This window comes from Equus asinus, chromosome 8 (assembly GCF_041296235.1).
Source record: "Equus asinus isolate D_3611 breed Donkey chromosome 8, EquAss-T2T_v2, whole genome shotgun sequence".
NCBI lineage: Eukaryota > Metazoa > Chordata > Mammalia > Perissodactyla > Equidae > Equus > Equus asinus.
The window spans coordinates 84,152,526-84,165,558 of NC_091797.1; the positions used below are offsets into that span (position 1 = coordinate 84,152,526).

At 50.5% G+C, this 13,033-nt stretch overlaps 1 protein-coding gene across 1 annotated transcript in view; it reads left to right on the forward strand.

The window, feature by feature from the left end:
- SRRM4 (serine/arginine repetitive matrix 4) overlaps window positions 1-13,033 on the forward strand; it is a 147,677-nt gene that overhangs the window by 115,790 nt on the left and 18,854 nt on the right. The window contains exons 7-8 of the mRNA XM_014854568.3: window positions 2,826-2,924; window positions 5,915-6,071. Coding sequence (XP_014710054.3) covers window positions 2,826-2,924; window positions 5,915-6,071 — 256 coding nt within the window. The remainder of the gene's footprint in view (window positions 1-2,825; window positions 2,925-5,914; window positions 6,072-13,033) is intronic.

The window sequence follows — 13,033 nt, forward strand, 5'->3', positions numbered from 1 at the left end:
CACCTGTGTGCCTGGTGTGCCCAGTGCGTGCGAGTTCTGTGTGCCTGCACGTGCACTGAGTATATATGTTTTCAGTGTGTATATGTGTAGGGTGTATTGTTTTTAAATGTCTGTACATTTTTCAGCATGCAAACATTTGTGTGCGCTGTGCATACAAATGTATGCAATGTGGGTAAATAGTGTGTATGGTGTATATTTGCGTTCACACGAATGCATTATGTATGCCTGTGCTTATGTGAGCATGAACGTGAACAGTGTCATGTTGGTGCACTGTCTGCTGTTGTGTGTGAATTCTACGCCCTCTGCGTGTGCACTGCTTATTAATCTGTGTGCATTATACAGATGGAGGCTGTGGGGTGGTTTTAGCTGTGCACATGCGTGTGCTGTGTGTGCATGAGTGGTTAAGGGGGCATGATCACGTGCGTGCACACGCACGATTGTGCGTTTGCATCCGAGCCCTGGCTGCTGGGGCTTACGGCCTGGAGATACCCATGAAACTCCACCCGCTGTCTCAGGGCCCCGGCTGGTTCCCAGTTTATGGCTGGTAGTAGAAATTCAAATCAGCCAGCGCTGCCAGCGAGTTCAGTTCCCAGCCAAACAAAAGTAAATTTGGTTACAACTCATCTACTTTATACACTGCAAATGCTAGTGCGTGTGTTTTCCAATCAACTAATATTTTATCTCCCACCAAGAAGCTTCTAAAGGGAGGATCAAAGGCAATGAGATGAAAGGCAGTCGGCTACCGGGAGGGAAAAGAGGAGGCAAGGGCGCAGAGGGAGGGCGCCAGCTTTGCTGTCCCAAGGGTCCTGTCACCCAAGGTCAGTGCGAAGGAGGGTATTTCAGCCACCACCACGGGAGCCTGGGGCATGCACTAGAAGGAAGCAGTAGAGCTCTGAGTTAGCTCAGGGGAGAACTTCTCGATCATTAAGCTTATTCAAGTCAAGAGGGAATTAGTGGTCTTATGTATTGCGTGTGCCTTCATGCTAAGCACAGACAGAGCACATGTTCTCGGACACCTCCGCATCACTTGTCCAAGGGGGCTGCAGTATAGACGGCCACAGAGCCAGGGCCAGGGCCCAGACCCTAAGAACTCAGGGAGACAGGAGAGAGGTTGTGTGAGCCAAAAGACAGAGTCGGGAGAGGGAAATGCAAGGCAAACAAGGCGCCCTGAGATGAGGGATCGTTATTCTTGCCGAGTCCTATGGTCAGGGCTGCTTCCAACCAAGGACCACGGGGCTGACGGGGCTTCCTTTATTCAACATCCCTTCTTGAGGGCCTCATACGTGGCAGCCCAGTGCTGGCCCAAGGACAGAGGTTAGCCAGACGCTCTCCCAGCTCGAGGAGCTCACAGGGCAGCAGGCACAGGAGACGAACATGGGACAGGTCACGGCACGGCGGTGGCACACGGAAGCCCAGGGTGCGGTGGGAGCCCTGGTGTGGAAGGAGGGCTGGGTGGTGACGGAGGCTGCCGGCAGGAGGGGTGTCCAGGCTGGGGCTGAGGAGGGAGGAAACCATTCTAGCTTTAAGCTCTGTGCCTCAGTTTCTTCATCTGTGAAATGGGAATAAGAGGAGAAGGGTTGTGAGGAGTAGATGAGTCCATTTAAGGAAAATGCTTAGGACACGGTGCCTGGGCACTAAATGTGTTGGATACGGGTTACCTCTCCTCATCATCACCATCATCATCATCATCATCAGAAGGACAGCGTGAACCAGGAAATGGATCCAGGCAGTTCAGGGTTGCTTAAGCCTCCAGGCCAGGGCAGAAGATGTCACGCAAGGAGCCTGGAGAGCTAGGCAGGGGCTGGCTTCTGAAGGTGCTTGGGGATCAAGCTCAGAGTTTGGACTTGACATTAGGGCAGTGGGAAGGTTTTAAGCAGGGAAGGGAAATAGTCTGATCATTACAAGAATCCCTGAGTCCTCTCCTGGACAACAAGGCTGCCTCCCACTAGAGTCGTCTCTAACTCCCACTGGCTTGGCCCAAACCATTGCCATTCCTCGTACATCCTCAGTGACCACTGCCGCTGCTGCTGCTACTTCTGAGTTGTTGTCATCGTTTAGAGGGAGCTGGAGTAAGCTGTAATCATACCAGTTTTAGTAGCAGTGGTATTAATTATTGTTATTGTAATTTCTGTTGTCAATGACGTTTGTAACTCACTCTGAAAATGGGCTTTCGACTCCATGTTAAGAACTGAGACTTAATTTTCCAGGCCTGAGGTGACAAATTGACAGCCCAAAGGCCTAATTTACTCTGCAAATGTGTTTTGTTTGCCCCAAACAGTGTCTCTTTTTAAAATGAGCTTCCACTTCAGATAGGAATATTTCACATAAAAATCTGTGTTTCTACATTCACTTGAAAAATCAGAAGACCCAGCAGCCTGCCACTGTCCTGGGGACAAAGCCACTCCTTTCTATAGCCCATGCCTTTCGGGTGACATTTTTTACTGCCTGACTGAGTCATCGTTGTGGTCCTGACTGGCTCATGCCGCTGTCTGAAATTGGGACTCTTGCCTTAGGTGAGGGAGAGGTGACGTGTGGAGGTGACGTTCACATCCAGGGTGTGGTCTGCATCAGGCCTTCGGGCTGAGGGCCCCGCATCACCCAGGCCATCCCCTGCAGGGCACCCATTTCTGCTCACTGGTGTTCTGCTTGGCGGGTAGAGACCCAAGTCCCCAGGCGGGAAGCCAGGGGGTGGAGGGGAGGGTGGGGGGGCCCCGCCTAGCTCTGGGAGGGGCAGTGACTCGGGTGCAAGAGGAAAACGGATGTCGCAAGATCAAAAACCCTCTTTCTCCCGCTGCTCTTCTGACTTGCTCCTTCTCACCCCCCAGATCGCGAAGCCGGCCCCGAAAATCTCACCGCCACCGCCACCATCGCGGCCCCTCGCGGTCCCCGAGCTCGGCGTCCCGCTCCTCCAGCTGTGAGAGCAGGTAAGCCCTCACCGCAGCCACTGCCCCAGCCTGGTCTGAGCGGCCGCCCGTGTCATCAGCTCTGCCTCCTGCTGTCGCTGTCGCGTTGGGGCCCCCCTGCCAGCAGAGGGACAGCCCGTTGCCGGGCACTCGGCAGCTGTGGCCACTTCCCTGAAGAAAAGGCTGCCAACACTTGCTGCCTCCACTTAGAGGAGCAGCAGTAACCGTGCCTGCTACCATGTGTGCTTCCTACGTGCAGGTGACACCACGCTGAGGTGCTGACCCCTCCTCCTGTGTCAACTCATGTGAGCCCCTCTACAGCCCTAGGAAGCAGGTACCACTGTTACCCCATTTTAAAGATGAGGAAACTGAGGCACAGAGAAGTTAAGGAGCTTGCTCGTCACTTAGCTACTAAGTGACAGAGCTCATATTGAACTGGGCAGTCTGGTTCTGGACTTTGCACTCTGACTCAGAGTTGCTCTAAGCACAGAGAAGCTAAGCAACCTATGAAAGGCCACACAGCACAAAGAACCTAGTCTGGAAGCCATTCCAAGTCAGGTTTCTCCTGACCTGGACCCGTTCTGCACTGATATGTTGGCTGTCCCGGCCTGAGAAGGGCGACGAGGGTTCTCTTTTGGATGAGAAGGAGATCAAGAAGAAGGAGAAGCAACGAGGACTTTGCGGATGTTCATGATTGAAACTGCTGACGTCCAGCAGGAGCACACAGGCCTCCTTGATCGTACCGGCCAGCTTGCGGATGTCAGAGGCTGCTTTTTTCTTCCTTAAGTGCTTCTCGCACCTGGCTATATATTCACATCACCTGGGAAGATTTAAAAATCTCATCCCAGTTAAATCAAAATGTCCAGAGGGAGGACGAGGAGGAGAAATATTTATCTAAATCCTACTGCGTGCCGGGCACTGTGCTACAGTTAGAAATACGTTTTCTCTCTTAATCATCCCAGTAACAGCACGAGCCAGACCGGGGCTTCTCTGCTCCGGCTGCCCTTTCCCATCCCCTGGGAAGTTTTTACAGACACCAACGCCTGGGTCCCACCCTCTAGACTTTCTGATTTAATTCGGATGAGGTGGGGCCAGGGCAGCGAGATCTGTAAAGCTCCCCAGGTGGTGTGAACATGGAGCAGAGGGTGAGAAGCATTTGAGAAAGAAATGCAGCCCCCGACATCTCGTACTATCGCTGGTGGTCCTTGGTGTTCACGCCAAATGTCAACGATTGCAAAGAACATCGACATCAGACAAGGCCGTTCGCTCTGGGACCCTGAGTGATCACGACAGAAACAAGACCCCTCTGTAATCGGGTCTGAGCCCAGAGGAAACAGGAACTCTGTCCAAAACGCAAAGGCGCCCCAGCGTCTCTCCGTCCTGGCTGACAGGAGTGACCGGGGCTTCTTTACCACTCAGAGCCTTGGCCTCAGTCTGGTCTGCCCTCCTTCTAGAGAAGATTTGTGAAGATACTCAGTCAGAGGATGGGCTCTGCTTTCTGATGGCATCTAACCCAGAACAAAGCCCCCGTTCCTGAGACACTCCCCAAAGCCAGCCACCATACGCCCAGAGCAGGTTCTCTGTACCACCCTGGCACAGAGCCATCCTCCCCTCCCCCGTGCGCGTCGTCCCTCACGGCCAGGAGCGCTCAGTGCCTGGGCAGCCGCAGGTGGGCTCCTGGTGGCTTTTGTCTGGAGGGCATTGATGCGCTGGGCTGAAGTGCATTCCTGACGCGTCACAGCTGAGAAAAATGTCTTAGTGGGCAAAGTTGGGGGGGGTCTGAGCAAGGTCACGTGACTGGCAGAGCTGGGACAGGGACCTGGGTCTATGTGACGCAGCCTGAGCCCTTCGCTTCCAGCCCAGGCTGAATCAGCTCTCGGCAGCTAAGCCCTGCAGGTCTGGGCCAGAGGATGGCGCCGGGCCTGCCTCACACACTCGGGGCGCTCCACCTTCCCTGTCACTCACCTCTTAGGGAAATGGCTCACATGGCAGACCGCAGCCCCAGCCCTCCTGCTGTCACCTCCCCTGGTGGTGCTGCCGTCTGAGCTCCCCAGTGTCTATTGGACTAAGGGACACTCCAGCATGCATGGGAGCAACCTGAGAGCTGGCCCTCGGACCACACCCCCAATAGAAGAATGATCTGGAGGCCCCAGAGCAGGGAAAGACACTCCAGAGCAAGAACCAGAGGCATCGGTTCTGATGGGAGCAGAAAAGTCTGCCCTGCTCCTGGTTCTGCCAGTTACAAGCTGTGTGACCTCAGGCAGGTCAAACATCTCTGAGCCTCAGCTCCCTCATCAGTAAAATGGGAAAGTAATACCTGCCCTGTCTGTGTCTTCAAGCTGTAGAGAGGACTGTGAAAGCACCTTCAGAGGGGTTTACAAGTGCCATTCAAATCAATAAAGTGTTATTTTTATTCCTACTGTGGCTCAGAGCTGACGGACTACGCAGAATCCAAATATACTCGTTCTACGGAGTCAGAGATTCCTTTGGTTTCCACTGCAGACAGGGCAGCGAGATCTAAATCTGACAAGCATGCAGAAGGCATCTTTGTCATTTTTGTCAGCTTTTGCTTTTTCCCAAAAGTTTTGGGTGACAGTCAATAGGATGCCTCTATTTCACAGATGGCGAAGTCACATACACAAAGACACACAGATAAACGCAGTTATATTTATAGGCAAACACATGAAAACACAGATGGACACACCCAGACATACACACAGTCACAGACAGACGGACAGACACACAGGTGCACAAAGGACATTAAACTGCATCAGAATAGGGACCTTTTCCATCTTCACACCTGCAACCCCAGCTGAATCAATGTTTGTTGAATGAATAAATGAGAATGAGTGACTGAATGGGCAGGTGGGTGGGTAGATGGGTGGACGCCACATAGTTCATACAAGCACAGCCAAACACACTCTGTCACCCACAGATCCTGCTGGTCCCTAACCACCTCTCTGCCACGCTCCCCTTCAAAAGATCCTCAGATCTCTCCCTCCTGCCTGCAGGCACCGTGGCCGGTCCCCTGAAGAAGGGCGGAAGTCCCGCCGCAGACACTCCCGCCGCTGCTCCAAGACCCTCTGCAAGGCCAGCCCCGAGGCCCGGTCCAGCCGCCCGCCCAGCCAGCCCCTCCAGATGCTCAGCCTCCTGTCGGCCAGGGCTGTAGTAAGTATTCCGCACGGCCTCCTCTGCCAGTCTTGGCCCCGACGCCTGGGGGAGGTGGAGGCACGAGTTCAGGGCAGTGTACGACACATGGTCATTCAGTTTCGGGCAAATATCCCACTGGTTTCAGACCTCATTATTGACTCACCAGACCATCATTCGCCAGCTTTGGGCAGCACTCGGCTTGGGAATTTGGGATGGGGGGGAAAGGAGGGGAGAAAAATGAAAACTAAAATACCCAGTCTTTTTATCAAGGGAACATTGAAAACTATGTATTGGTCTCCAGAGTGCCATGTGCAGGAATGCATGTGTGAGACACCGTAGGTTTCTTTAAGGAGGAGGGAAAAGGGGGTATTTGATGTCACAGAGGCACTCCAGCTTTCCAGTGAAGTCACATCTTTGATGGCAGCTAGCCTGAAGCATTGCTTACCAGCTGGGGTTTGGTTTCACCTGTATAAACACGGCCTTGAATTTCGATGACCTTTGTCCTCTCACGTGTCCACACAAGGTTTCAGGGAGTTGAGGGCACAGCAGCCCTCACTAGTCCCTTCCACAGATGGGACAGAAAAACCAAGGCTCAGAGAGGTTAAGGTCTGGGGAGAAGACACAGAGCAAAGCAAGAGCAAATCCAATGTAGCGGCCCAGCATTGAATGGAATCATGCCACGCTCCCTCAGGTGGACAAGGAGGAGCTGGAATGTGACTTCAGACAGTTTGACACTAAGAGGTTTCCTCAGCAAGAGATTTGGGAGCTGGATCTCAACACAAGTCCCAGCTTTGCCACTTCCTAGCTGGGTGGCTTCGGGAAAGTCACTTGACCTCTCTGAAACTCAGTTTTCTCATTGGTAAACTTGAAATAATACCCCCTCCACATGGGACTGTTGGGGTTATCCAATAAGATAAAGTATGTGAAGGCCTTGTGTGGCCTCTAAAGGGACAGACAGACAAATAGGAGACTCAGTGTTGACGTAGCCTACACTCATGGCTGACAGCTGGGAAGAGAGCTGTCTCCTCTAGCTACGAGAGAACCTGAAAATCTCAGAGAGCTGCTCCTTTAGAAAAGACGAGGTGGAAGTAAGGAAAAGGTTGGGGTGCCTGCTGGGAGGTCAAGGAAGAGAAGGTGACCATAAATACTAATTGGGCCTGGTTGACACAATAGTTATTACCTGCAGTGCATTCTGGGAAACTTCTTTACCCATCAAGGCACCCTCTATCACCAACATCTGATTTTGCCCAAATCCTCTGCCCAGCTGGACTGTCCCCAACTCTCCCAGGCCCCTCCTTTGCAGAGATGCCTGTGGTTGCCGAGTATTTTGCAGATGGAAAATGCCCACCTGCCTTCTCCCCTCCATGAATGTCCTATAAAGGTCTTCCCAGTATGGCAAAGAGTCGCGAGGCCTGGGTTCAAGTTCCGGCTTGACTGGAGAATTCCTCTTAGCCTAACCTCAGCTTCCTTATCTGGAAAATGGGCATGATTATCCCACTGGTCTTCCAGGGGAATTGTTGCAAAGATAGATATAAATTCAAAATATGAGCAATAGAGGGTGGAAGAATGTTTTTAAGTTAGTAAATGCCATCCATTCTCCCTGGTCATGGATTTGTGGCAGCCCATTTGGTGGCCCCAACTGCCCCTCACTAAAAAGTGCCACTGGGGGCAACTGGCTTATGTCTTCTCACCTGCCTGGGGTGGTTTCCTAGCAGGTCAGGTCTGTCAAAATGTTGCAAAGAGGTGAATGTTGCAAAAAAAAAAAAAAGGTATGGTCCTCCCAATACCAGCTGGTGAGGTTCCAGATTGGCTGTTGGTTCTGCAAGCCTCCATGTCTCCCCATGGGCCCAGCCCCTATCAGAAGAGCTGGAAGCTCATCCATACCTAGAGGGGAGAGGCCTTAAGAGCTCACCAAATCAATGCCCTGATTCCAAGAAGAGGAACTGAGACTCACAGAAGAGTAATGGCTTCCGTGGTCAATGGAATGTAAGAGTTGTGAAAAACAGGGGGTTATGACAATGCAGTCAAATCTGGCTCTGAACTAAGGGTAGTTACTTAAACCTTTTGGAACCACAGTTTCCTCATCTGTTAAAAAAAAAATACAGATAATAAGTCTCTTCTTCAAAAGCCTTGTTAGGACCAGAGCAAAATAATGTTGTAAACTGTCGAACCCAGTGCTTGGCATGGGACAAAATCCGGCAAGTATTAGTGGGCGTTATGATGACAACATTCCAGATGCTGGCTCTGTACTTAGCAACTGTGGAAGCTTGAGCAAGTTATGCAAACTCTCTGTGCCTCAGTTTCCTCCAAATCTGCAAAACAAGAATGATAATAGGACCTGCCTGCTAAGAGGTATGTTAGGAGGATTCAATGACCTAATGGAAGTAAACATTTTAGACTGCAGCAGGCAAGTGGTAAAGGGTCTGTCATGGTTGCTGTTAACGATGGCAGCAGGAGTATTCACAGCGGACGTGGTCATAGCAGCAGCAACAATAGCAGCAGCCCTGGTCATAGCCGTGGTCGTAGCCATAACAGTGGTCTGGTTCCAGGTCCAGGCTAGTCAGTGGATGATTTGGGATTAGAGCCAGGCCACCTGCTCCCCTTACTTTTAGTTTCCTTCCATCCTAGATAGCGGCTGCAGCCCGAATGGCTGTACCCGTTCATGGTTGCCTGACTCCTGGGGGCCTCAGCTGCCCCCCAAGTCTGGTCCTCTGAGTGCACTCCATGCTAATCCCTTTCTCATCTTCTCTCCTGCAAAGGCAGAGATGGAAGAAAGTGGCAGGCTGGACCAAATGTTTCTGAGAGTCCTGGCCTCAGGAGTTTTCCGAGCTCTTTGTCTAAGAGAACAGCAAAGTCGCTGTCATTGAATTCCCTGTTCAGTCACTCATTCAAATGACCAGCGATCTATCGAGCATCTGCAGAGTCAGCCCTGATGTGGCTCTCAGGATCCACTGAAGAAGAAACAATCTGTGCCTCTTTAGAGGGACACAGACAAGGTCAAAACCGTAAAAGACAATACACAACGATTGATGGGGAGATGCTGAGATGGGGTGGAAGGTAAGCAGGCAGGGAAGGGAATTAGGGTTAGGATTAGGTTAGGGCAGAGAAGGCGACAACTGCCTGAGAAACTAGTAGCCAAAGGAAGCAGGAAATGAAGACTGGAGATGGGGGTGGAGACAGGATTCCAGGGCAAGAGCTGGGGCTCTGGAGCATGGAGGGCCTTCTATGCCATGGTTCCTGCCACATGCCACTGCAGGCATTTCATATGCACAGCTCTTTAAAAGATCAGGGACAGCACATTACACCCAGGGGGCATATTTGCATATATGAATATGCAAATGTGGGTTGTGTCTTATGGAAATGCTAGTTGGTGAGCTAAAGATAACGTGAAGCCCTCTTGCTCTGTCAGAGCCCAAATCCAAGTGGAGGGTCCTAAGGAGATGATTTAGGGACCCCTCCCAGCCTCACTCATGTTCCTTATCTCCACTCGACCATCTCTGTTCAAGACATTTGGGAGACACAGATATGAATAGAACACCCTTCCTGACTCCAGGGCTCACAGTGTAGGAGTCAACAGCAGCTGCAGTTGAGTGAGATAAGTGTTGTAATGAGGGCTGAGACCAAGTCGGTGAGCACCAGCATCTCCTCAGTTGCAAAAATATTCAAATACTTGCACACCAGTTGGTAAACAGACTCTGTCACTAGCCCATCCCCCAGTCAAGGCAGCCATCCCTTCCCTGCCCTGGTACCTTCTGGACCTTCTCACAGTCCAGCAACTAAAGAGTGACACCTGACAGCCCTTCAGTGCCAAGGCCAGCTACCTTCGGGTGGGGCAGTACCCACACTCAACCAGTTGTTGAATATTTTGAATATCACCCCCAGCAGTGATGGAAGCAAGTACAATGTGTAGTAGGACCACAGAGGAAGGACCCAAACAATGTTGTCTTGGTGTCTGAGAGGGCTCTACAAATAAAGGAACATTTGACCTGGGCTTTGAAGGATGGGTAAGAGTTCACCAAATTGAGATGGCCAATGAATAGAGGGAGGATGAAATACCACTATGTGCCAGGCACTGTCACATACTTTATTTTTTTTCTCGTTTGATCCCCAAAATAGTTCTTTGAAGTAGATGAAATTATTATCACCATTTTTCGGATGGGAAAACTGAGGCTCAGAGAGGTGAAGTGACTTAGGTTGGTAACCCAATTGGGAGGAAGGGGAGCTGCCTGGTATGAATGGTGGCTGGTGCCTTAGAAGCTTCCTCTGAGAGCCAGAGGACCGACTGGGTGACAGAGAGGCTGGTGGCCCCAAGGTTTGGCCAAGTCCTTTCCCTGTTGCCTGAAGTTCTCTGTTAAGTCTGTCTTAACTGGAAAGGGAATCTGGAGGGGGGCAGATGAAGACCGAAGCTAGACCAAGGAGAAGGGCAGGGTCCTTTTCTCCTCCTCCCATCTCCAGCTTGGGCCAACAGTTGCCACGTACTCCTTGTCGCAACCTGCACAGATGCCATGATAAAAAAAAAAAAAGCAGAATTGGGGGGCCACCAGAGGGGGCCTCGTGAAATCTGGAAGCAATAGAGGGAAGTGACAAAGACAAGGGCTTCGGAGCAAATCTGGATTCTCTGGAATTCTTGATCTCATCTCCCTCTGAGACCCTGCGTGACAGCAGCGACTAATGCTTCCGGAGTACTTACTGTGTTCCAGGCTGAATTCTCTACTTGTCATCTCATGTATTTCTAATAATAGCCCTTCTAGTATCTAGGAGCTCCCACTAGTATCCTCAATTTACAATGAAACTACAGCCTAGAAAAATTAAGTAAAAGGCAGCTATGAAATGGAGAAGTCAGGATTTGAACCCAGAAATTCTGACCTCAGAGTCCATGTGCTTAAATTACATGACCTCCCTCGTGTCATTTCACTTTGCCGGGCCTCAGTGTTCTCATCTGTCCCTTGGGCTATTAGTCATATCTACCTCATAGGATGGTTGTGGGGATGGAGTGATATAAGGGATCCATTCATTTAAAAAATATGCATTAAGCACCTACTGTGTGCCAGACACTCTTCCAGGCACTGGGTGAACAGCAGTGAGCAAGGCAGACCAGGCTCCTGCCCTCATGCAGCTTCTGTTCCATGAAGACTTAGCCCAGTACTGGGGACATGACATTCAAGACGCAATAGCTGCTAGTGTTATCATTTGTCATCACAGTGGCTTTATTGAACTTACTCCAAATGAAGGACATGACATTTTTGGAGTATCTCTGGCCTCAAAGAGCTTAATGACATCCAAGATCTCAGGTGAACTTCAGAGCAACTCTAGGAGAAAGGCAGCACCGCGATGTGCTTCCCATTTTGTAGACGGGGAAAATGGGGCTGAGGGGGAATACATGGATGGCCCGGGCCTTCGGACCCCTGACCCAGGCTCTCGCACATTCTGCAAAAGCCTTCAAGCTCTTGCTCAACTGAGAGCCTCAGCATCCAACGCCATTGATTGCAGCTTAGAGAAGAGAGGGACCAGAACGCAGAAGAAGGGCGGTGGGAGCTTTAGGGAGTGGTCGGACCAGTTGTGTTTGAAATGGAAAGTGGCATAGCATTGTCGATTTTTACTTTTGCCAAAGATAGACAAAAAAAGAAAATCGCCATTGTCTATCCTGAAAAGGCCATTTTGCCATCAGAAGAGGTAGGACGTCCATGACCTCAGAAGAAAGGATGAGCCTTTAAATCGAATGCATTGAGCTGGAGGAAAAACTCATGACATTGAACTTATTTTCTCTCCTTTCCATTTGGGCTGAAAAATTGATCTAACTGGATCCATGTAGAGATTTTCAAGAACCTGTGGACTGTGGGCTGGGGGCTGTCAAGAGGGGCTTCAGAGAAATGGGGAGGCCGAAGGGGAGAGGAAGGCAAATCACCTCCCTGGGCCCACGGTCAGCAGCAGTGCACAGCCCTGTGGGGTCCTCCCAGCCCCAGAAGGTCTCCCTATCTTTTTCCACCCCCGCCGCCTCCCCACTGAACTCCCAACAGGTCAATGAATCCATTCTTTTGTTGTCTTCCTAATTAGTGTGCAAAGGAAGATAACAACAGCAAGAAAAATAAACTTAATGTCTTTGTGAAACAAGAGGATTTTTTTTTTAAAGGAATAACCAGAACCCTCTAGCTAAAAGCTCTGCCATGCAGTTCTATATTCACAAGAGAATTTCCAGTCCCCCATATGGCAGGGAGGGAAAAAAATTTATAGCCATCTCTCTCCATGGGGCCGTTTGAAGCTCAGTAAATGGACTTGTTCAGTTTAATTGGAATTCTCTTCTTGATTGTATTTCTGTAACCTATTAGGCCGCGCTGCCTCTTGATCTCCGAATTCAGCTGAAATTAAATTTTGAAGTGTAAGTGAGAGGTTGCCTTTTTTCCCGTTCTTGATTAAATAATGATTTGAAACAAAAACAATAAATAACAGTGCCGGCTCCCCTGGAGGGAAGACAGAGACTCCCAGTGAAACACCAGGGAGCCGGAGTTCGTGAGGGGGGGTTAATTACTTATTAGAAAAACCCAAGTGTTAACACCAAGTATATTAAGGAACAAGTTGATGAGGCAAGCTTGAGATCAAAAGAAGAAAAATTAGAGCTTCGTATGGGAGGGGGCTAAGAGAGTAAAGGGGAAATACTTGTTTGCTCTCCTCCAATGGCCATGAGTTTGTAAAAAGCAGTTTGTCCAAAAAAAACTATCTGAGATTGGCCATCCCGACCCAGAAGGGAGGAGTTTGTAATAGCTCTGGGGTCTGGATATAGTTTAACGGCTCTGGTCTCCTGGCTCCTTTCGTTGACAAAGGCCGAGAGGGATTGAAAGGGTGGAGATGGGAAGATGAAGCAACCCGTTTCAGAGTTCCAGAAGGGACAGATGAAACATCCAGGACGCACTGTGTTTGTGCTGCTTTCAGAGCAATCAGGGTAGCAACGCACACCTGGAACAGAAGGTCACAGACCCAGCTGT